Source organism: Peromyscus californicus, unplaced genomic scaffold (genome assembly GCF_007827085.1).
Source record: "Peromyscus californicus insignis strain IS unplaced genomic scaffold, ASM782708v3 Scaffold_10__1_contigs__length_136768540, whole genome shotgun sequence".
Lineage (NCBI taxonomy): Eukaryota > Metazoa > Chordata > Mammalia > Rodentia > Cricetidae > Peromyscus > Peromyscus californicus.
This window is the reverse complement of record NW_026294391.1, coordinates 13,794,681-13,819,336: the sequence shown is the minus strand read 5'-3', so window position 1 is coordinate 13,819,336 and position 24,656 is coordinate 13,794,681. Positions and strand designations below refer to the sequence as shown.

Below are 24,656 nucleotides of genomic sequence, written 5' to 3'. Positions count from 1 at the left end.
CCTGGTTACTCTCAGTGGGCAACAAAACACATTAATAGACAGGACCATGGTAGAGGCATTTGTAGGGAGGAAGGGGTAGATAGGGATGTAGCAAGCGCTTTTCTGACTGAGCTATCTGCCCAGCACTCTCCCTTTTTTTTTTTGTAGATCTGAGGATCAAAGCCAGAACATCATTTGGCTAGGCAAATGCTTTACTATTTAGCTACATCCTTAGCCCCCCTAAATCCTGTGAATATCCCCAAAGCAAATGAAACCTCTATATGGAAAAGATAACCGCTCTTCTCTGTTAATTTTATTAGATGACCCTTATCAGATGAATGTGTAAAGAATATATGGTACATTCACAATAGAAAACTACTGAACCATAAAACTGAACAACAGAGATACAACCAGAAAACGTTGCATCGAGTGAAACAACTGAGATGCTGAAAGACAAATGTGTATTCAGTAATTTAAAGGAATCAATAATTTAAGCTTGTAGATAAAGAGAAAGGAACAGCAGTTACTAGAGGTGGGGAAAATCTTAAAAATGGAAGAAATTAAGAGGGATTCAAATCAGGTGGTGGGAGTGAGGGAGGAAAAACTGAGAGAAACGACTGGAATTAGGGGGCTTTTGGGGGGTGAGGTGGAAACCTAGTGCACTGGAAGCTCCATGGAATCTATGAGAGTAACCCTAGCAAAGACTCTTAGCAGTGGGGGACAGGGAGCCTGGACTGGCCGTCTTCTGTAACCAGGCAAGGCCTTATGTGGAGGGATTGGGACACCAACCCAGCCACGAAACCTTCGACCTACAATTTGTCCTGCCTGCAGAGTGTCCTGGGACCAGAGCCTAGCAGAATCCTCATCAGAGAGACAAGGGAGACTTCATCCAGCAACTGACAGGAGCAGATGCAGAGTCCCACAGCCAAACATTGGAGAGCTCAGGGAGTCCTTTGGAGAAGGGTTAGGAAGGATCGCAGGAACCAGAGGGGTCAGGAACACCATGAAAACACGGCCTATAGAATCAACTGACAGGGACTCATGGGGGCTTGCAGAGACCAGGGAGACTGTAGGGGTCTGACCTAGGTCCTCTGCATATTTGTTATGGCTGAGTATCTTGGTGTTCTGGTGGGATTCCTAACAGTGGGAGTTGGGGTGTCTCTGACTCTTTTGTCTGCTTGTGGGACCCTTTTCCTCCTACTGGGCTGCCTCATCCAGGCTTGATGTGATGGTATGAGCCTGGTCTTGTTGTAACTTGCTATGCTGTGTTTGGTTGATATCCCTGGGAGGCCTGCTCTTTTCTGAGGGAAGATAGAGGGGCTGGTGGATCTGAGGGAGAGGAGAGGGAGGGGAAACTGCAGTCAGGATATAATATATGAGAGAATAATAAAATAAAAATTAAAAAAGGATTCAAAAGTCCTTTGTTAGTTCTTTCAGAATTTGGTACCATATGTTTTGATCATATTCACTCTCCTTAAGAGGGATTTTTAAGGACAAGGAAGGGTGCTATAGGGAGGGGGGGGGCAAGAGTAATAAAAGAGTGTATTGACATAATATGTAATAAATGAATGGGAATATCATAGTGAAGTCCATTTAATTTATATGATTAATATAGGTTAATAATTATTTTTTAAAAGATAACACTCAGAGTTGGAGAGAGAGTGCAGTGAGTAAAAGTACTTAATATGCAAGTTTGATAACATGAGTTCAATCCCCAGAGTCTTCTGACTTCTATATATATGCCATGGCATATGTATAACATTGCATACACATGTACATGTACACACACACACACACACACACACACACACACACACACACACAAAATGATGAATAAAACTTTTTAGAAGGCACCATTTAGAGATCCATATGCAGTCTCATTTAAGAAAATGTTCTGCTACCAATTCATAAATTTACACATTTTCTGGAAAGATACACAATAAATTCATAATAGAGACTGCTCCTATGTAGTAGGAGTTACTTATTTTATAGTCTTTGGTAGTAATGGAACATTGAACCAGGCATTGGCATTAGTTTCATAATTTTTAAACTAGATTTATTTAAAAGCAAACATAAGTGAAACATATTTGTACATCCTGATATTAAATACATCGTCTGAAGAAAACAATGTGTATCAAAATTTTCATAGAAAATAAGACTATTTGTAACACAACAAAACCATATTTAAACACTTTGCAACTTTTGGGAAATTTCTGGAAAAGGAATTTAAAAAATTTAAAAAATCTGGAAATTTTCCTCAAATCTCCAGAATTTTTCTCAAATATTCCAGAACTCTCAAATTTCTGGAAAAAAATATGTATGTGTGTGTGTGTGTGTGTGTGTGTGTGTGTGTGTGTGTGTGTGTATATATATATATATATATATATATATATATGTGTGTGTGTGTGTGTGTGTGTGTGTGTGTGTGTGTGTGTGTGTGTGTGTTTAAAATGGTCACTTCTGCATGGAATCAGAGGGGGCTTACCAGGTGAAGAAATGGGGCCAACAGGAAGGGGACAGGGAAGCAGGGTAGCAGAAGTGAGGGAGGAGAATCAACAGAAATAAAATATGTGTGAAAATGCCATAATGAATCCCATCACTTCAGATGTTAAGTTAAAAACTTAATAAATGGTCCCCTTTGAAGATGAGAACCATATAGTCAGGGTACGGAAAGGGACACATTTACTATTCACTTTAAACCATTCTGTGTATTTCATGTTTAAATTATGCTTGTATATTCTTCTTATAATAGGAAGAGAAGAGTATTTTAATTTGAAGATAGAGAGGCTTGTTGTTGTATTAAAACTAAGGCCTACACATCTGTTTCTAACTTTCCAGTGTTTCTTGCTTTGCAGCAAAGCATAAGACAATGGCGACCAAGAATGCCCTCCACACAGCACCCACCACTCTCTGCTGACCTGAACCTATGGCTTCCTTTTAGCTCCATGCAAGAGGAGAGAGAAAAGACTAGAGCTTTTCACAAAATGTATTGTCCTCTTCATTCATATCCTAAGATGGATTCTTTTGCAAGCCATAGACCATTGGACAGAAGGGTATGATAAGAAGCAGAGATTCACACACAAGAATAATAAAATAATTTACTCACTTCTAGTGATGAGTAGCTATGGAAGCTAATAAGACAGTGTGTATATATTCTAGATGGGAAAATATACTTGTCTTGTTGGAAGCTGTAAATCCCTCAACCTTCCCAACCCAAACCTAGTCTGTTAAAAAGCATATATATGCTATCAATATGCGACAAAATGTGCTGTTGCCAAAATAAACTGTAAAAATTATTTAACCCTATTGACAAAGGAACAAAGGGGGACAGCTCCATTCATAGTTCTAGATCTACTTTCCCTGTGGCTGCTTTTTCATTTAAAATTTTTAGTATTTTATTTTCTTATTTTTATTGGCTTATATTCACTGTACAAAGTAATAGGTTTCATACTCAATTTTCATTCAAGTGTGTATCACACATGTTGACCATATTTTCCTCACTTTCACTGTTTTTGATGACACAGTATTCATTCATCTAAAGATAAAGCAGGGTATCTGAAGCATAGGGATCCCAGAGTCTTCCATTTTACCTGGAAGTAGCTACAGAAAAAAGCTGAAGCATACTTATAACATTTGGTTACACACTCTACAGTTCAAATGTAGGAATTCAACAGCTTCTGGAAAACCGAAACTACTTAGAGTTGCTTGACAGTCTCTGGTTATCTAATGATTTTGCCACAATCTTTACCATAGAGTCAACGAATTTAGTAGGGCAATAGTTGAACAAAGGAGGAGGAAGCTGACTCTGGTTGAATACCCAATTCCCATATCACCTCCCTCCAACCATTCACATCGTGAAGTCTTTTCACACTTACCAGCCGAGGCACCAGCAGCAGCAATAAGTCATGGCATGACTCCAGTAAGAAACAGGATGCAGACCGTGCCAGAAAAGAATTCTGATAGCAAGCAAGCTTCTGTGATCTCAGTGAAAACCTGTGAGGTTTCTGAACCTTGTGTTCTCGGCAGCCCATCCCCTCACATCTTCTCTTGCTCCTCCTTAACCTAACAGGCACTGTTCACATGGTTATTCATTTCCTGTTTGTGGCACTTTCTTTCCATTGCCTCTCTATGTCCAATCTCCCTTCTTCCTTTCTCTTGAGATTTCTCCATTGGTCTTTTGGGGTCAAATAAAAAAAGGTTTTTCTTCTTGCTGAACATGAAAATACTCAGGCCCCCGAAGATGAACAACTGATATATAGCATTTGATTGGGCAATGCTGTCTTCTCCTTACACAGTAATACTAAACAAACTACTTGCCGATAAAATTACACGTGATAGCTGTGTCTATTGGTATGTGTGAGAAATACACATACAAGTACACAAATATGCCTTGTATGCAATAGTGCTTTAGTATTCCATAAGATGATGAGAAATGGTCTATTATCTGTGAAAATGCACTTTTAAACTGCTGAATGAGAACACAGGCACAGAGGTGTAGATCTCTGGAATGAGTCACAGTGAGGAGAGACTGATAAGAGAGCACCTGAGGAGTGATGGGATCAAGATCTCCAAAACACTTTAATTAAATCAGAGCAGAGCACAGAGGGAAAATATTCAAAATATACCTTTTCAGGATTAAACACTTTTGAATTAATCAAAGGTGTTTAATAACCCAAGAACATTTTAAAAGAAAAATGGGGTGGTGCATGCCTTTAATCCCAGCACTCCAGAGGCAGAACCAGGTGAATCTCTGTGAGTTCGAGGCTAGCCTAGTTTACAGAGCGAGATCCAGGACAGGCATCAAAACTACACAGAAAAACCTTGTCTCGAAAAACAACAACAACAAAGAAAAATGGCTACAGCTCTGTAAGAACAGTTGAGTTCTGTGTTGCTTCAACTTGGCTTATTCTACTCTCTGTTTCCAGGTCCATGGTAACCTTAAAACCCAACAGCTTGACCATATAGTAGGTGGAAAAAGCAAAATCTGAGCATGTACTAAGTGAGGAAAACTGGGTTGAAGCATCACCAAAAACCTCTGTTTTCAAAAAAATTATCATCACTTGACACGACTCATGTGATTCACCCTTATTTAATCTGTCTCAGGGTTTGCTTCATGCAAAAAGTCTTTCATTTTATTTTAAAATATTTTGTTCTTAGAGCAGACTGAGGCTTAGAGAAAGACTAAGTAGTTGACAAGCCAGGGTTGACAGAGGGACAGGGCAAATAGGAGCATAGAACTCTCCAGCAATTATTCCCCCAGACATCAATATCAAAACTATCCACCTAAAAATTCTTTTGTGAGAATTGAGGAAAGCAAGTGAGAGACCGCAGTGCCTGGGTATAACACAGACTAAGGAAAGACACATAAAGGAAGTACAAAGGGCAGCTCTGTCTTATCCATGCCATCCTTCCCTCACTAGGACAATGCACACTGTAAAGAGAGATGTCCTCCGTGTGGAAGAGAGAAGAGGGCAGTACACCTTTCCTTCAAAGTCTAATGCTGGGGTGAATCCACTAAAGGCTAGTACCAGGCAATATCCCACGACTCTAGACTCTAAATAGCCAATGGTGCACTGAGCCTCTAGGTTTGTTATTGCACCTGGCTAGATACCATAAACCCAGACTCTGGCTTGGCACATCTGAATTGATCTACTTAGCTGCTATGCTGGCCTCAGGAGATCAAATTCTAGATTACTTTCAATGATAGACAAATCCCAGTGGGTACCAGGCTACAGGTCCCTCAATAGCTCCAAGAAAGTCTCAACAGCTTCAGATATGTCCTAAGACACTGATTAGCCCAGACCCAACCTGGCCCACATAGCCCTAGGCTATAAGTCTGCTCTAATGATATGTCAACACATCTAGTCTCAGGAACTAGGATAGCACCCAGGGACACAGGGTGACCAATAGTGATGTGGCTAGCCTCTAGGCTAGCCTCTGAGGACACATTGCACATGCCAGTCCTCACACATTTGACTAATTAGACAATATATATACACTCAATCTTCCAACTGTAGCCTGGCCCCTATTGACCCATGGTCCAGGCTATCCTTACAACTCCAGGATATAGTCCAGTGTGCAAGCTACAAACACCAGCCTAGATCTGTGGTCCTAGGCTTTGGACAATCACCTATAGATGCAGGCTCCATACTTGTCTAGGAACAAGGCTGGTTATAAGCTCCAGCATTTTACATGGTCTATCCCATCGGTCCTTGGTCTAGGCCAACTCCAACAGACTGAGGTTCTAGGACCATTTATAAAAGCACAGGTTCCAATCCAGACTCTGTGGGCCTAAGACTAAGACTTTCCCACAAAACCTGGGCTTCAGGCCCCTTCTAGTGCCTGGTTAGCCACTGAAGCTTCAGGCTCAAGGGCCACTCTAGTGCCAAGCTAGCCCTTGCAGACTCAGAATTCGTAATAGTCTCTAGGCTATATGGACCCAAGTCCTCTCCAAGTAGACATAATGGAAAGATCTACTCTAGTGATCCACAATCCAGACCTAATTACTGATCCAGGTACTAAATAGTCAACCCAAAGACTTCAGTGGTAAGCTTGTCCAGGAATCACACAAGACTACCTGCCCAGAATTTAGGCCTAGTAGTTCTACTATGTATCATGTATGTATATGTACACACTGTATGGTATCTGATCTATACACATAGAAATTTGTGAATTTTAGATTATTTTAGTGTTTCATTTTCAAGGCTTTTGTTTTGTTAAGACTGGGTTTCTCTGTGTAACTGCCCTGGCTGTCCTGGAACTTGCCTGCCTCTGCCTCCTGAGTGTTTCCAAGGTTTTAATGAAAAACAGAAATAAAAAACCTTTTTTAATGTGTTTTTTTTTGTTTAAAGAGAATTCTTATTTATAGCTCTTCTTTTCACTCAATGCCTGGGAGTTTCCCCCTATTAACATATGGCTATTGAGTAGTACATTTGTTATAGCATATGAATCTATTAATGTTTTATTAAGGTTGGTGGTTTACATTAAGATTCATCCAATCCTCCTTCTATGGGGCATGTACCTACTACTATAGTATCACACAGAAGTTGAATTGCCCTAAAATCCCCTTATATAGTATGTATTAATGCAACCATTTTTCCACTCCTTATAGCTTTGCCTTTTCCCCAGTGGCATATGAATGGAATCCTTGTTTCATGTGTTATATGTGGCTGCTTTTTGGCTGTCTGTGGTAGGCATGTATGTGTATTCAAACATGCGGGTACACATGTGCGCATAAGCATAGGGAAGCTCAAAGTTACCAGAAATTTGTCTAGATCACTCTCTAGCTTATTCATTAAGGAAGCTCTCTCAGTGAACCCACAGCTCACTGATGTAGACTAGCTTAGCTACCCAGCTTACTCTGCGTATTCTGTTCCTACCATCTGAGTGCTGGAATTACAGGCAGGCTACCACATCCATCTGGCATTTACATGGATGTTGTAGATTTTAACTAAAGGGGTTTTGTATGTGTATGGCAAGTGTCTTATCCACTGAGCCATCTCCCCAGCCCTTAGTATATAGGTTTTAAAATCTGTACTAGTTCATAGAGCATTTTATGAAGTGTGTTTTGATCATATACACCCCTTCTCCAGCTCCTCCACTGGAACCTCCCTTACTCACACAACTTTGTGTCCTCGCTTTCATCTATTAAGTCCAATTTATGCTGCCTATATATTCTTGGATGTGTGGCCTTCCACTGGTATTGATATTCTTCAAGAAAACTGACTCTCCTTCTCTGAGAAGTTCTCAACTGCCCATATACGGACCTTTAAGGCTTTCCCTTTTTTAAAAGACAGGGTCTCATCCTTATCAAAGGCTGACCTGGAGATATGTAGCTCCAGCTGTTCCCAGATTCATAGAAATATTTCTGCCTCCGAGTGCTGGGATTACAGGTGTGTGCTACCATGAAGTCATTCATACTTGATTCTATTACAATCTGCTTTCAAGGTTCCCTCATGCTTTTTCATGGTTTGATGGCTTTTCATGAATCAATATTGTTTTATTATGTACATGACCCAGAATTTATCCATTCTTCCATTAAAGAACATCTTAGTTGTTTCCAAGTTTTAGCAATTATATTTGTGCTATAAACATTCATGTGTAAGTTCTTATTTGAACATAAGTTTTCAACTCATTTAAATAAATATCAAGGAGTATGATTGCCAGATTGTTATGAGACTATGGTTTAATTTTGTAATACACTGCCAGTCTGTCTGCCAAAGCAGCTGTACCATTTCATATTCCTACAAACAAAAAAATTAGTTGTCCTCTTCCTCCATATCATTACCCTTGCTTGATGTTTTATTTAGGGTTTTATCCATTTATACTGGTGTCAAGTAGAAAGCCACAAAAGCCAAATGTTATATAATTATAGAAATATCCATAATTCACCAAAGAAAGTACAACAGTGGTGGGGACAGGGCTCAATCATTAAAATGAGGACATGAGTGAAACCTCTAGCATCAACAAAGCATGGTGGTGTGCACTTGCAACTCCATTGCTGGGCAGGTGAAGATAGGGGGTTCATAAGGGTCACTGGTCAGACAACCTATCCAGATCTTTGTGAGAGACTATCTCAAAAGTCAAGGAGGATGGCATCAGAAGAATGGCAGCCAAGTTTGACCTCTAGACACCATATGCAAACACACACAGACACATGAATTTGTGTGAATTTATACATGTATGTACAGGTACCTATACACAAACACACATAAGCAGAACGATTAGTAGTTGCTTGGAGCTGTAGTAAAGGAGGAAGTAGGATGTACTGGTAATGCTCATGGGATTTCTTTTTATGGTGAAACTGGATTGTAGTGGCATTTTTATACCTTTGGGCATTCAAAACTATCTGAATTAAAGAAAAAATGGTGACTTTTATGGTGCATTAATTATACCTCAATGGAAGTTCATTTGAATTTGGGCTAATACCGCTCTCGTCCATGCCACAGTACTCAGATGAAATATTATTTTACATGATTTAGCACTCAAATACTTGGTGGAACTGAAGATAAAGTTTTTCTGATTCTCTGTAATTAGATGTAACTCTGGCCAGGGAAGCGCCTCCAAATCCAATACCCCAGTATCACCCCCAGATCTGTAGCAGAACACCTGCTGCAGCATCCCTCCCTTCCCCATCCCTTCCTCTATCTCCACTGGATCACACAAATCTTTCCCTCCAAAATTCCCCCACCATTGCTTTGTCCCAACCCCCAACTCCAGCAGGCACTCCCTGATAACCCACAGACCACTGAAAAGAAAGACAAGTGGGCTAGCTGCAGATATTCATCTCACTCTCCATTCCTGAGTCCAATCCCCCAGTCTCATCCCCAGATCTGAAGCAGACCTTCTGTTGTGGCGTCTTCTTACTCTGGCCCCATTCCCGGGGCGGGGGGGGGGATAACTAAGCAGATCCTGGTGGAACACCCAGCTTTCCTCCCTCACACCCCCTCAGCCCATCCCCAATATCCAGAAACACAGTTTACCTGAAACACATTCCCCCCCCCACATGCCCACACTTATCAGGACCCAAGAAGAATTTCCTATTAGGCAACACACAGCCACCACACTCTCCTAAGAACCAAGGATGGTAACAGAAACCAAAGAACAAAATACTCACCTAACAAAGACAAGACCAGATATCATCACCTAGAACCACAGTCTTCCCAATCCCAGATGCCTAGACTCCAGCATAAAAAGATAATAACAGCCAGGGCAACACATCTCCATTAGAGCCCAGTGCCCTACCACAGCAGGCACTGAATATTCCAACAAAGCTGAACCCCAAGAAAAAGACCTTAAACCAGTCTTTATGAATATTATAGTGGTTCTTAAAGAGGAAAAGAATAAATATCTTAAAGAAATCTATGAAAACAGACAATGGAAGAAAATTAGTAAAACCATTCAAGATCTTAAAGTGGATATAGAATCAATAAAGAAAACCCAAACTGAGGGAAATCTGGAAATGAAAATTTAGGAACTCAAAAAGGAACCACAGAGGCAAACTTCACCAACAGAATGCAAAAGATGGAAGAGGGAATCTCAGGCATTGAAGACAAAATAGAAATGGACACATCAGTCAAAGAAAGTGTTAAATATAAAAAACTCTGGTCACAAAACATCCAGGAAATCTGGGGACACTATGAAAACACAAAATATAAGGATAATAGGAAAGAGAAGAAACATAGATCAAAGGCACAGGAAATATCTCCAATATACTCATAGAAGAAAATTTTCCTAAAGAAAATGAAACATATAAAGGTATAAGAAGCATACAGAACACCAAATTGACCATTCAGAAATGTCCCCTCAGCATATCATAAATAATCAAAACACTAAATGTATATAGAAGAAAGAATATTAAAAGCTGCAAAGAGAAACCACCAAGTAACAACATATAAAGCAGACCCTATTAGAATTACAATTGACTTCTCGATGGAGACTCTAGAAGCCAGAAAGGCCTGAATAGATGTGCTGCAGACACTGAGACCACAGATGCCAGTCCAGACCACTATACCAAATAAAAAAAATTTCCATGGAGAAATTAAGACATTCCACAATAAAACCAAATTTAAGCAATATCTATCTACAAATCCATCACTACAGAAGGTGCTAGAAGGAAAACTCCAACCTATAGAGGTTAACTACATCTAAGAAAACACAGGGAGGGTTGGAGAGGTGGCTCAGTGGTTAAGAGCACTGGCTGCTCTTCCAGTGGTCCTAGGTTCAATTCCCAGCACCCACATGGTGGCTCACAACCATCTATAATGGGATCTGATCCCTCTTCTGGTATAAAGGTGTATGTGCATATAGAGCACTCATACACATTATGAATAAATAAATCTTTAAAAAATTTTAAAAAAAACACAGGGAATAAAAATTTCAGACCAGAAAAGTCAAAAGGGAAACACACACACCACCACCACCACCACCACCACCACCACCACCACCACCACCAACAACAACAACAACAACAACAACAACGACAGTAAAATAACAGGAATCAACACTGATCATTGATTTCTCAGAACATCAATGATCTCAAATCCCCAATACAGAATGGATGTTAAAGCAAGATTCATCATACTGCTGCATCCAAGAAACAAACCTCAATGTAAAGGATAGAGATCACCTCAGGGTAAAAGAATGGAATAAGATACTCCAAGCAAATGGACCTAAGAAGCAAGCTGGTGTAGCCATTTTAATATCTGACAAAAATAGACTTCAAACAAAAATTAATCAGAAGAGATAGGGAAGGATGCCATATACTTAAAGGAAAAATCCATCAAGAGGACAATGCAATTCATAACAACTATGCCCTAAAAACAGAGGTCTCCCAAGTTTGTAAAAGAAACACTATAGCTTAAATTACATATTGACCCTCAACATACAGATCGTGAGAGACTTCAGTACCCCATTCTCACCAATGGACAGGTCATGCAGACAAAAACTAAACTGAGAAATGCCAGAGCTAACTGATGTTATAAACCAAATAGACCTAACAGATATTTACAGAACATTTCAACCAGACACAAAAGAATATACCTTTTCACCACCTCATGGAAGTTTCTCCAAAATTGACCCCACACTTGGACACAAAGCAGGTCTCCACAAGAAAATTGAAATAACACCCTGAGTCCTATCAGACCACCATGGATTAAAGCTGGATATCAACAACAGAAACAACATAAAGCATACAAACTCATAATATGGATCAGCTCTCCACTGAACGGAAAATGGGTCAAGACAGAAATCAAGAAATTAAAGACTTTTTACAATTGAATGAAATGAATGCACAACAAGCCCAAATTTGTGGGACACTGAGGGCAGGTCTAAGAGGTAAGTTCATAGCACTAAGTGCCTACATAAAAAATTAGACAGATCTCATACTAGCAACTTAAGAGCACACCTAAAGACTCTAGACCAAAAAAATAATCACACCCAAAAAGAGTAGATGGCAAGAAATAATCAATCTCAGGCCTGAAACCAATAAAATAGAAACAAAAAATACAAAGAATCAATGAAATAAATAATTGTTTCTTTGAGAAAAATCAGTTTTCCTGAATTAACTAAAAGAGAAGGAGATAATATCCAAATTAACAAAATTAGAGATGAAAGGGGGCGGGAACAAAACAACAGACACCACTGAAATCCAGAGAGTCATAAGGACATACTTTAAAAAACTGCACTCCATAAAATTGTAAGATCTAAAAGAAATAGATAATTGTCTCAATGGATAACACTTATCAAAGTTAAATCAAGATCAGACAAGCAATTTGAACAGACCTATAACATCTAGTGAAATAAAAGCAGTCATTACAAATCTCCCAACCAAATAAACAAACAAACAAACAAACAAATCAGGGTCAGACAGTTCTACTGCAGAATTCTACCAGACTTTCAAAGAAGAACTAATGCCAATACTCCTCCTCAAATTATTTCACAAAATAAAATCAGAAGGAATATCGCCCTTTTCATTTTATAAATCCACAGTTACCCTGACACTCAAACCACATAAGGCCTAACAAAGAAAGAGAATTACAAACCTATTTCTCTTATGAATATAGATGAAAAAATACTCAATAAAATACTTGCAAACTGAATCCAAGAACACATGCAAAAGAGCATCCACCATGGTCAAGTAGGCTTCATCCCAAAGATACAGGCATAGTTCAAATAGTACATAAATAAATGTAATCCACCATATAAACAAACTGAAAGAAAAAATCCACAGGATCATCTCATTAGATAGAAAAAAGCCTTTGACAAAAATCCAAAACCCCTTCATGATAAAAGACCTGGAGAGGTTAGAGATTTGAGAGACATACATAAACATAATAAAGGCAGTTTACAGCAAGCCCATAGCCAAAATCAACTTTAATGGAGAAAATCTCAAAGCAATTCCACTAAAATCAGGAACAAGACAAGGTTGCCCACTCTCTCCATAGCTATTCAATATAGTATTTGAAGTCTATGCTATATCAATAAGACAAATTAAGGAGATCAAGAGCATACAAATTGGAAAGGAAGAAATCAAAGAATCTTTATTTTCAGACGATATGATAGTATATAGAAGTGACCTGAAAAATTCCACTGGGAAACTTCTATACCTGATAAACACATTCAGCAATGTATCTACATACAAAATTAAGTCACAAAAAATCAGTAGCCCTCATATATACAAATGACAAACTACTGAGAAAGAAATCAGGGAAGCAACACCTTTCACAATAGCCTCAAATAATATAAAATATCTTGGGGTAGCTCTAACCAAACAAATGAAAGACTTGTATGATAAAAACTTTAAGACATTGAAGAAAGCAATTAAGAAGATATCAGAAAATGAAAAGATCTCACACACTCATGCATCTGTAGGATTAGCATAGTAAAAATGTTCATCCTACCAAAAGCAATCCCCATCAAAATCCCAACACAATTCTTCAGCGATGTTGAAAGGACAGTGTTCAGCTTCATATGGAAACACAAAAAAGCCAGGATAGCTAAAACAATCCTGAATAATAAAAGAATTGCTGGAGATATCACCATCCTTGATTTCAAGTTGTACTACAAAGCTAGAGTAATAGAAACATCATGGTATTGGCATAAAAACAAACACATTAATCAATGCACTCAAATTGAAGACCCAGACATAAATCTGCACACATATGGACACATGATTTTTATAAAGAAGCCAGAAATACACACTGGTAAAAAGACAGCATCTTCAACAAATTGTGCTGGTCCAACTGAATGGATACATATAGAAGAATGCAAATAGATCCATACTTATCACTCTGCACAAAACAAAACTCCAAATGGATCAAAGACCTCAACAAAAAACCAGATACATTGATAGAAGAGAAAGTAGGGGATAGCCTTGAACACATTGGCACATAAAAAGACTCTCTGAATAGGACACCATTAGCATGGGCACTAATTAAGATAACAATTACTAAATGGGATTTCATGAAACTGAAAACCTTCTACACAGCAAAGGACATAGTCATTCAGACAAACCATCAGCTTACAGAATTGGAAAGGATTTTACCAATTACACATCCTACAGAAGGCTAAAATCAAAAATATATAAAGAACACAAAAAACCCTAAATATCAAAAAAACAAATAATTCAACTTTAAAACAGAGTACCGATTTAAACAGAGTTTTCCAAAGAGGAAACTCAAATCGCTGTGAAAAACACAAAGAAATGTTCAGCATCCTTAGCCATCAGGGAAATGCAAACCAAAACTACTTTGAGATTTCATGTTTCACCCTTTAGAATGGCTAAGACCAATAAAACAAGTGACAACTCATGCTGGAGAGGATGTGGAGCAAAGGGAACACTCATCCATTGCTGGTGGGACTGCAAATTTGTACAGCCACTTTGGAAATCAGTGTGTCAGTTCCTAAGATGAGAATTGATCTACCTCAAGTTCCATATACCACTCTTGAGAATACACCCAAAGATTGTTTTATCTTACCCTAGAGACACTTGTTAAACCATATTTATTGCTGCTCTATTCATAATAGCCAGAAATTAGAAACAACTTAGATATCCCTCAACAGAAGAATGGATAAAGAGAATATGGTACATTTACATAATGGAGTATTGCTCAGCCATCCAAAAAATAAATCATGAAACTCACAGGTAAATAGATAAACTTGAAAAAAAAAAACATCCTGTGTGAGGTAACCCACACTCAGAAACACAAATACAGTATGTACTCACTTATATGTGAATATTAGCTGTTGAGTTAATAATATCCAAGCTACAAACTGTGCAACCACAGAGGGTAGCTATAGAGTAAGGGAGTAGATGGCATGGAGGTCAATAAGGAACATAGGAATGATAGGTCTTGTTAAGAAATGGAAATAGAGTAAATAACAACGGACGAATGGGGGCACTGGAATGGGAAGATCAAGTGGGGATGGGAAGGAGAGGGGATTGAGGGATAGAATACAGTGGGAAATAACTAAAATTAAGGGGCATTTGAGTGGTAGTATGAAAAATGAAAAAAGTAGCAGCTTCCTAAAATATATAAATATATGAAGGCAATCTAAATGAAATCACCAAATAATGGGGGACAGAGTCTCAAGTGGACATCTCTTGTCACCAAATGAAGTTTCTAGTACCAGGATTGGGTTACATCTAATTGAGTTGTTGGCCAAAGAAGGTCCCGTGGGAACCTTCAAACAACCCATGCTTTTGCCAAGGCAGTAGGTTCCTCTCTATGAACTGACATCAAGGTCCCATTGCTAAAGACAACACCAACACAGATCATTGAACATGAGAAGTCTAGCTGGTACCTACATAAAGCTGTCACCCGTACTTTCTAGTATCTTTGGTACAGGAAGGTACTCTGCAGGCTACCAAAAGAGCAGCATAAACACCAAGCCAGTCACAAACCCTTTGATCTATAATTGTGTTCTTCCTAAAAGATATGCTAGGGCAATGGTGGCACAAAGTTTGTGGGAGTAACCAACTAATATCTGATTTGACTTAAGGCCCACTCTACAAGATGTAACCTATACCAACACTGCTTGGGTTACCAAGATCCTGAGACTAGATAGCCCAGGGACATAGGGTAAGACCAAATACTACTGATCTAAAAATCAAACAAAACACCAACCGCCCTCCCAAAAAAACCAACCAAACAAGAACCTGCCACATAGTGATGTATTGAGTTCTAATGACACTCTACTATATTAGAACAGTGCCTCATTCAGCCATCATCAGAGAAGCTTCTCCCTGCAGCAGATGGGAGCAAATATAGAGACACACAGCCAGACATTACACAGAGAACAAGAACAAACTTAGAACATTCAGCCCTAAATTGGATGTCTCCGTTAAATCTCTCACAGCTCAAGGAAACCTATGGAAGAGGAGGCAGAAAGAGTGTAACCAGAGGAGATGAAGGACACCAGGAGAGCAAAGCCTTCTAAATCAACTTAGCAAAGCTCATATGAATTCACAGAGACTGAAGAATCAGGCACAGGGCTTGCACAGCTCCGTACCAGGTCCTCAGCATATATATTATGGCTTCTAGTTCAGTTTTTAGATGGGATTCCTGAATGGGCAAATGATTGGATCTCTGATTATTGTGCCTTCTCTTTGGGCTCTTTCCTTTCTCTTGGTTTGCCCTGTCCAACTTCGATGTGATAGCTTTTGTTTTCTCTTTTATATTTCATTTTGTTGTATTTTATTATCTCTTAGAAACCTGTTCTTTTCTAGTGAGTCAGAAAGGAAGCAGATCCGGATGGGAGAGGAGGTGGGGAGGAGCTGGGAGGTGTAAAGGGAGGGAAAACTGCAATAAGGCTATATTATGTGGGAAAATAATCCATTTCCTTTTTTGTTTTGGGGCCTTGTTTTTCTTCTCAAGACAGGGTTTCTCTGTGTGTAGTCCTGTCTGTCGGTCCTGGAACTTGCTCTATAGAATAGGCCAACGAACTCAGATCTGCCTGACTCTGTCTCCTGGGATTAAAAGCGTGCAGGACCACTGCCCAGCAAGAATCTATTTTCTAAAAAGAGGAAAAAAAGAATGCAACAAAGCCCAGAATCAGAAGCAAGTTCAAATGCCCATTCCTTTAGCATCCATACTTAGATGGTGATATAGCCTAGTCTGTGGTTCTTGGGGATGAAGGTGGACTTTTCTCTTTACTTTTCTTCCCCAAAGCAAGTAATGTTTGCTTACCACTTATCTGTAGAAGCAGTTCCTGTCTCCATACACCTTCTTCCACTCATGAGCCTTTCTCTTTTCTCTCAGAGGAAGGTTTAAGACACATATATTTTACTTTAGACTTGAAGAAATGGTGCTCAACTGAAATAATACTTTTTTTTTTAAGGAAACCCATAACATCATTGGCAACTGACAGCATACTGCCAGTGTTTTCCTTATTTTGACTACTCAGCTTAATGAATAGGGACAACTAATCATGAATTTCCCATTAAGTTTCAAAGGTATCCAGGAGTCATAAGGGTAGGAGATAATGGGTTTTTTTTCCTGAAAACTCCAAAGAAGCAGGAGGTTGAACTCTGGACTTAGTCCCATAACCAATGTCCGTCTTCAGGTTTGTTGGGTGTTTATGCCTATCCTAGGAACACTAAAGAAACAGCTAAATGAGAAGCTCAATGTGTTCTCCCAGTTCAGCTCACAACATATCATGATTTCCCAACCACCTTACATAATAGCATAGCTTTCATAGTCTTTTATAAATTAAACAGTTTTGAAATCACTATACTTTATATGCAAAGTACACGTTTATTCTTTAAGAAAATAAATATATAAATAAACATACAAATCTATAAATAGTGGGGTATTCCATGTCACACATACAAAAAAAATTGTCAACTTTTTGTGTTCATTGAAGGACTTCCTAAGTTTTCAGCTCTAGGCATTCAGAACATAGTCACGAGACAAGTAAAACCTTCAAAGGGAGCTCCATCTTTTTTTTTCAGGGAAGACAATAGCACTATGGCATATTAAGGGAAAGCAGGCGATTTTATGAGAAGAGAGGAGACATGGCTACTTGAAACTGCGTTGTCATGAGAACACTGAAGAGATGAATAGTAAAGCCCAAATTGATTTCTAAGTAGATTTGAGAGCAAATTGATGCCAAGGAATAGATCTCTAGATATTCAGTACAGTGAGCATCAACTGTTGGGAAAAGATTAACAATTAACTGAGTTAACTTATGATAAATGTGAATAAACAGATAGGAATTAGCAGTGGCAAGCACATGGCTTCACCCTTAAGTCAGGTCCTATCCCACTGAGAATGGTGATAAGGCTAGTCAATAGCTATGCAGGTCCCGAGACATACTGGGTATCTCTAATAGGCAAATTAGTGAGAGCTGCTTGCTAGTAGTGTTGCCCAGAGAGCAAATTCAAAGGAGCCTCTTGCCCTATCCCTCAGAGATTAGGGTAGATCTCTGGATCATAGCTATAGGGAACAAAAGATATAAATTCCTTCTTCCCAATCTCTCAATCTCCAAAGCATTCAAGACTGTCTTTAACAAGAAAAGCATCATTTATTTGCAATATTGTACCAACACTTAAATGCAGGATTATGGAGGAGTCAAGTTGGGCTGGGAATACAGCACAGTGTTAGAGCACTTGCTTACTATCCTCAGCACCACAAAAGGGAAAGAAACTCAAGGAGTCATACTACACATATCATTTAGACCCAGAGAAGAGTTCTATACTTCCTCTCAAGCAGCAAGGTTGTCTACCAGAGACCCAGCCCAGAAGAATCCAGCAGGACACACAAAACAGGTGAGGCCAGAATGAAGTCATCTCCAGGACTCCACATGTTCTACTTTCATGGACCAGTGTTGTCTTTTTTCACCCAAAGTCACAATAAAAATGACATACTCGCACATCTCCAGAAAAACATCTTATCCAAGCATTGAGGACTCTAACTAGTTAAATCATACTGATCCATGCTATGCTACCAGTACCAGAAACACTTTTATAAATTGAGGAGCTCACAAATGAGGGAAGAGGTTTAAACAATACTAAAGATAACTATTTCATGGCATTTTAAATTACTTTTTTAAAATATTAAGACTTGATCCTAACATTTAATTTATAGACTTTAAAGTGATCTTATATTTTAAGCATAAGCACAATATTTGTTTTTTTAGGATAAGGAATAGAACCTGTAAACTGGGTAGATCACTGTCAGCTTTAACACTGATAATGCTTTATCTTCTCCAGTTTCTTAGGAAATCTGAGATAGCTACAACTCCACTGTTATCTACATGTGCAGGACTGGGCAATCATACCCTCATACTCCTTGTACAAGATACTCCCGTTTGCCTCAACCAGAAGGATACTCATAGGAAGAAAATTATAAGGGACACAGGAAGGCTGAGGTACACTGTGATTCACTAGTTCATTCACAAGGCTCTGAATGATGGCATGGTTGGGTGAATTGAGACCATAGGGTAGCACACGACTGCAGATTCCTTTACAGTAATTTGGAGTGTAGAGACGGGGAGCAATGATCCAGTGATCCCAGCCTAGTTGACGGAAGCTGACCTTGTACGAGTGGAGGGAACACTGGTTCTTTACAGAGCCATCATGTTCCTGAGAACGACAAGGGACATCAGAGGCAATGCTGCATACTTGCCGGGCACTCCGCACAAGAAGAGAAGATTCCCTATCAATGAACTCCTCTTGGCTTTGTGCAAGAAGTTTAGCCTGAACACTCTTGTCAGTGTCATTGAAATAGAGTAGCAAGAAGGCGACATCCAAGGATGACATGCTACGCCACTGGAACTCAAGAACCTTACTGCCTTTTTGCTGCTGACACATAAAGCGGAGGCGAAGGACTCTCGGCCCCTTGCGATTCCAGAGCCTCTGTTGAACACAGTGTGTAATATCCATCTCTGTCCAGGCTTTAGACATGGGAGGTGGCTTTGAGGAACCTGCTTCAGAAGAAGGAAAGTGCTTGGTCAGGCATTTGGGGACCCAAGGTTCCACGTGGCAGGAGAGATGGTAATGAACTAGATGAAGTTGATGACGGTAAACCACAGTGGCTCGGATTAGTTGGTATGCTACCTCGTTTGATGCTAGAGGAAAGTCCAGGATCTGTACATGCCAGGAACCTGCACAAATATGAAAGAACAGGACTCACCATTAGTGTCTTGCCTCCTACCTGAATATCCCCTATAAAACCTCTGAATATAAACTGAGAGTTGCAATTAGCCCTGAAATTAACTCAAGATATAATACATTCTATCACTTACTGAGCACTGACAAGTACCATCTAGTACATAATAGATCCTTTAATACTCAATAGTCTTATGAGATAGTTATTAGCACTGTTTTGTAGGTAATGGCATTGAGGCTTACAGAAACAAACAAAGGACACCTGGGCAAAGGCTGGAGATGAAGCTTAGCATGACCAGTCCCAGTCCTGGATCCTATGACCTGAACTGAAAAAAAAAAAAAAAAAAAAAAAAAAAAAAAACGCATGCAGACTGCACCTGGCAAGTTTAAGATTTGAACCCAAGTCTGTTGATATTAAACATAAATCCATCGTACTTTTGACTACTAACAATGAAAATTCAAATATAGAATCATTTTGTATGTATGTTGTATATATTGAAGACCAATGATACTATTAGTTGACTATTAAAAGTGACCAATTAAGAAAACTATCAAAACACATATATATTAGGAAAGGATTCCCATGTCACATCACTATACAGATTTAGGGGGAAAAGTCTAATAATGGGTGCTTCAGCTGTCCTCTCAAAGGCAGGAGGAACCTCACACGAAACAACTGGGTGTTTACCATCTTTGCATCTCTGCCTCCCACCAGCTTCAAGAACTACTTCTGAAGTTTTTCCTTCAGCTCAATCTCTCCTGTTCCTTCAGGTTTGGCCCATTCACTTTACAACCATGCCTCTGAATACCATTTCAAGAAGAACCTTAATTACATGAATATTCTTATTTGTTAAAAAACCTGCCCCAGCTGGATGATGTCAGGGCAAGCCTTTAATTTCAGTGCTTGGGAGGCAGAGGCAGGAGGATCTCTGTGAGTTTGAGGCCTGTCTGGCTTACAGAGCGAGTTCCAGGACAGCCAGAGCTATCCAGAGAAACCCTGTCTCAAAAAAAAAATTAAATGAATGGATGGATGGATGGATAGGTAGGTAGGTAGATAGATAGATAGATAAGGAAGAAAGAAAGAAAGAAAGGAAGGAAGGAAGGAAGGAAGGAAGGAAGGAAGGAAGGAAAGAAGGAAAGAAAGAAAGAAAGAAAGAAAGAAAGAAAGAAAGAAAGAAAGAAACCTGCCCCAAACTGCATGCAATCTAGATTTAAATGCTTTAATCCAAATTGTAGTGCTGACACCCTGTGGCCAAACCGTAATCAGAATATAATCTTGAAAACAAATCTATTTCCAAAAATAAATAAGCAAATAAATAAATAGTAGAAGCCTCTACCTACAGGGCTCTGAACTTCTCCTTTTCTTGGTACAGGTTAAGAGTAGACTAGAAAACTCAGACGGCACAGGATAAAGCCTTCTCTTGTGTTGGAACATCTTAGTGTGTCCATATATTATTCACCTAACCTTCCTTTTCCACTGAATATGTAAGCCTGAAATTCTTCAAGTGGACAGTCACTTTCAACAATGAAGTTCTTTTCATGTCTTGGTGTTCAAAATATTTTGAGAAGTTCCCATTTGACCTGATGCCTAACACACCCTCATGTCTGCGGCACTGGCCTTCATTCTTGGGAAGGAGACCCGAGCTACTCTTGTACTTGTTCCCTTAAGTTATCCCACATTCGCCTCCTCCAAGTTTCCAAGAGGCCCACCCATATCCCTGCCCCACCCTGCAAAGGAACCCCACCCAAACCTCTAGCAGGCTGTCTGCTGAGGAACTGCCCTTTCCTTTCAGACCATCACATGTTTCCTGAAGCAGGGAGGGACTGCTAAGAACCTGAGCCAGGAAGGGTCTGCGAAGAGCTTTTCAAGGGAAGGGATGACTCATACATCCTGTGTGACTGAACTTGACAACTACTTCTGGATCCTTCTACAGGCCCTAGATGCCAGTTGTCCCACAGTCAACCCAGGATCCTTGCAGTCCTGGGCATCCTCTTTTTAAGCTTCACATCACCAGTGCACCCTTGATTTGTCTAGTTTCCTGCCACGCTTAGTAATGAACCCAGATCCTTTCTCAAGGCCTGCAAGTCCCTGCCTATAATAAGTCTCAGTTTCTGCCATTTCCCACTAATCTTTCCCTTCTTCAAGTGGTATATGCTTGTTTCTGCCCTCTACGCATTTACATGTCCCTTCTGTCTAAATCAGGTTCTCTGTAGTTTCCTCAGTTACAACTTCTTACAGACCTCAGCTCAAATACCACTTCTTCAAAGCTACCCCCACCATACCCCTACAGAAAGGGGTGATTTTACTATTCACTATTGCATTTCACTTGCCAAAAATTGCATTATTTAAGTTTGCTTATTTATCTCCCCCAAAAGAACGTGTTCTATGAGAGCAGGTACTATATTTGTCTTAATCGCATCTTTATGCATAGCATTCAGTAGTTAAATACAATTTGCTAAATGAATCTCCACCACCATGCCATTTTTCTTTCCTAAATAGTGCATTTTGTTGCCTATATACATACTCTCTTTATTCCTTTCTCAAGTAGCGTCTTAAATATTGTCTCTTCATTGAGGCCTCTCACGTCCCTGCTTCCCTCATTCTGAGCAGTGAGTCATTCTCCAAAGCACTCGTCATACCTTAATATCATTGTGTGACTATTTATCCATTAGTCAATACTAGGAACCCCTAGAAGTTAGGGAAGCAGTTATTTGCCTATATACCAAACACACACACACACACACACACACACACACACACACACACACACCAAAGCTAAATGCAGCAACTCATGCTAAATTAAAATCTATTACTGAGGGTTCATCACGGTATGGTAATTAAGATTACAGACACTGGCCGGGCAGTGGTGGCGCATGCCTTTAATCCCAGCACTCGGGAGGCAGAGCCAGGTGGATCTCTGTGAGTTCGAGGCCAGCCTGGTCTACAGAGCGAGATCCAGGAAAGGCACAAAGCTTCACAGAGAAACCCTGTCTCGAAAAACCAAAAAAAAAAAAAGATTACAGACACTGGAGTTTCAGAGCCTGTTTGACATCTGGCTCTACCCATTACTAGCTGTGTGGCATTAGAGTTCCAGTTTCTTCACCTATAAATGATTATACTACCAACCTCCTCTCATAGTATTAAAACTGATATTTGCAAAGTAATTTTTCCAATGCTCATAGCAAGGGATAGATATGAAATTTCAGTTATTTTATTTGGCTGAAAAAGTGTGAATCCTGGCCAGGCGGTGGTGGCGCATGCCTTTAATTCTAGCACTCAGAGGCAGAGACAGAGGCAGGCGGATCTCTCTGAGTTCGAGGCCAGCCTAGGCAACAGAGTGAGTTCCAGGAAAGGCGCTAAAGCTACACAGAGAAACCCTGTCTCGAAAAACAAAAAAAAAAAAAAAAAGTGTGAATCCTGTCTGTTGGTATCTTAGAGTGCACTGAAAATCCCATACTGATCCCACCAAGTTCCTAAGAATTCACTGAAGTTGGTGGCTACCTTTACTTCAGGAGTCTGGAAACAGTATCTAATTCAGATACTCAAACAGAATAGAGCATGATGTGGACAAATAAATACACGTGGTACCATGGTTACCAAAATCCCACAGAAGTAGAGTGAACCAAGTAACAAAAGTGCTCGGTGTAAGGATGTTGGCACAGTGCTTTTAGAATCAGATGGTCTAGAGTTTAAATCTCATCTCTGCCAGGCAGTGTCTGGGGAACAGTTGCAAGTTACTAACCTCTCTGCCTTGGTTTTTCTTACCTTTAAAATTTAGCTCATTGCCCCATAACAGCAAATGGTAATGGCTGTCATTAGGATTAAATCTAGTAACAGGGAGGTCATAAGGCCATGTATGTTAACTTTCAGATGATAGCTTGTTTCTGTCCTGTCTGAGGCCATGCAAGTTTTCCTAGCTTATTATCTTGTAGTCTTGGCCTTCAAAGAGCAACCAACCACATAAATAGCCCTCTGTGAGAATGCAGCTGGGTGTTTCTTAATTAGTTTAAGAGGTATAACAACTTAGAAAATGCAGGGGCTCATGCTGTATTTAGTGGTCCTGCAGCTCAGGAAAGATTGCTCAGTAGGACGCAAGACAATTTTTTCTTATGTTGTGGCTCAAATGGGAAATAGGCTTGGAGCCAGCTTTTTCTAGGCTTCCAACTCTTTGAAAGTCACCCTTGACTAAACAATCTTCTCACCAATCAATGACAAGACACCAAACCTCCTTTCTGTCTACACATTTCCCCTCTTCTGTCCCCTGCAGGGTTGTATGGGGCATAAGAACTCACCTCTGAGAGGCCTTACTGCATTGGCTGAGGGCTTTACCAACCTCACCATTTTAGCTCCAACCGTGCGGTTCTCCCTAGGATGGCCATGCAGGTCAGCCGAACGCTGGTACAATTTCAGCATATACCTCAGGGGATATCCTTGGGGCCATGGCTTCATCTCCTTGTCAGGGGCTTCTTTTGCCAGATTCAGAATCAAGGGCAATGTGGGTTCGTCAGCAAGGGGGGTGTTGGAAGGCCATCCTGCCTTTGCCATTTGGACCCTGTGTTCCATAAAAAACACCATTCCCCAAAAAAGAATTCTAAGAATTGTGAGAAGGGCCATCTTGAAAAGCTTGGTGCTTGTCAACGGATTCCTACTCAAGTCCAAGGGACATCACTCTGACCTCTTCCACATCCTGGTTTAGCAAACACCAAAGACGGGACAGGAAAGCAGAAGAAAAGCCAGCTGGCAGACCCTCTCTTGCTTCCTGTGGGAGAATCTTCTGGGCCAAAGCAAGTCTCCTGACTAGGCTTCTTGGCACGAAAACAAACAAAAACAGCAAGTGGGACAAGGCAGCATGCCCTTCCCACTCTCCATTGGTGGGAACCACACAGTACTTCTCAGACAGGCTGAAGTAACCTACGAGGAGAGGCCCATTCCAGGAACCTGGACGGCACCCAATCTAATAGGTTAAAAGGAAGCAGCCGTATCCCATGCTACCACAGATTTAAAGGCAATCCCTTAATCAGGCCTTAAAGAGACAGATGCCTCCCAGGCCCATCCAACTTCTATGCC

General features: G+C 40.0%; 1 protein-coding gene across 1 annotated transcript; it reads right to left on the bottom strand.

Moving 5' to 3' along the window:
- Positions 1-17,263: 17,263 nt before the first annotated feature.
- On the bottom strand, positions 17,264-24,252 carry Bmp15 (bone morphogenetic protein 15). Its single transcript, XM_052750701.1, has 2 exons — positions 23,882-24,252; positions 17,264-19,584 (listed from the first exon to the last, which is right to left on the bottom strand). Exons 1-2 carry the CDS (start codon positions 24,201-24,203, stop codon positions 18,728-18,730), a joined length of 1,179 nt encoding a protein of 392 aa, XP_052606661.1. The 5' UTR covers positions 24,204-24,252; the 3' UTR covers positions 17,264-18,727.
- Between the last annotated feature and the right edge of the window lie 404 nt (positions 24,253-24,656).

Excerpts from the sequence above, each read along its gene's own strand:
- Bmp15 (XM_052750701.1), bottom strand. The coding sequence starts at position 24,203 with ATGGCCCTTCTCACAATTCTTAGAATTCTTTTTTGGGGAATGGTGTTT. Across the intron at positions 19,585-23,881 it reads TGCAGTAAGGCCTCTCAGAG|GTTCCTGGCATGTACAGATC; the intron begins GTGAGTTCTTAT and ends ATATTTGTGCAG.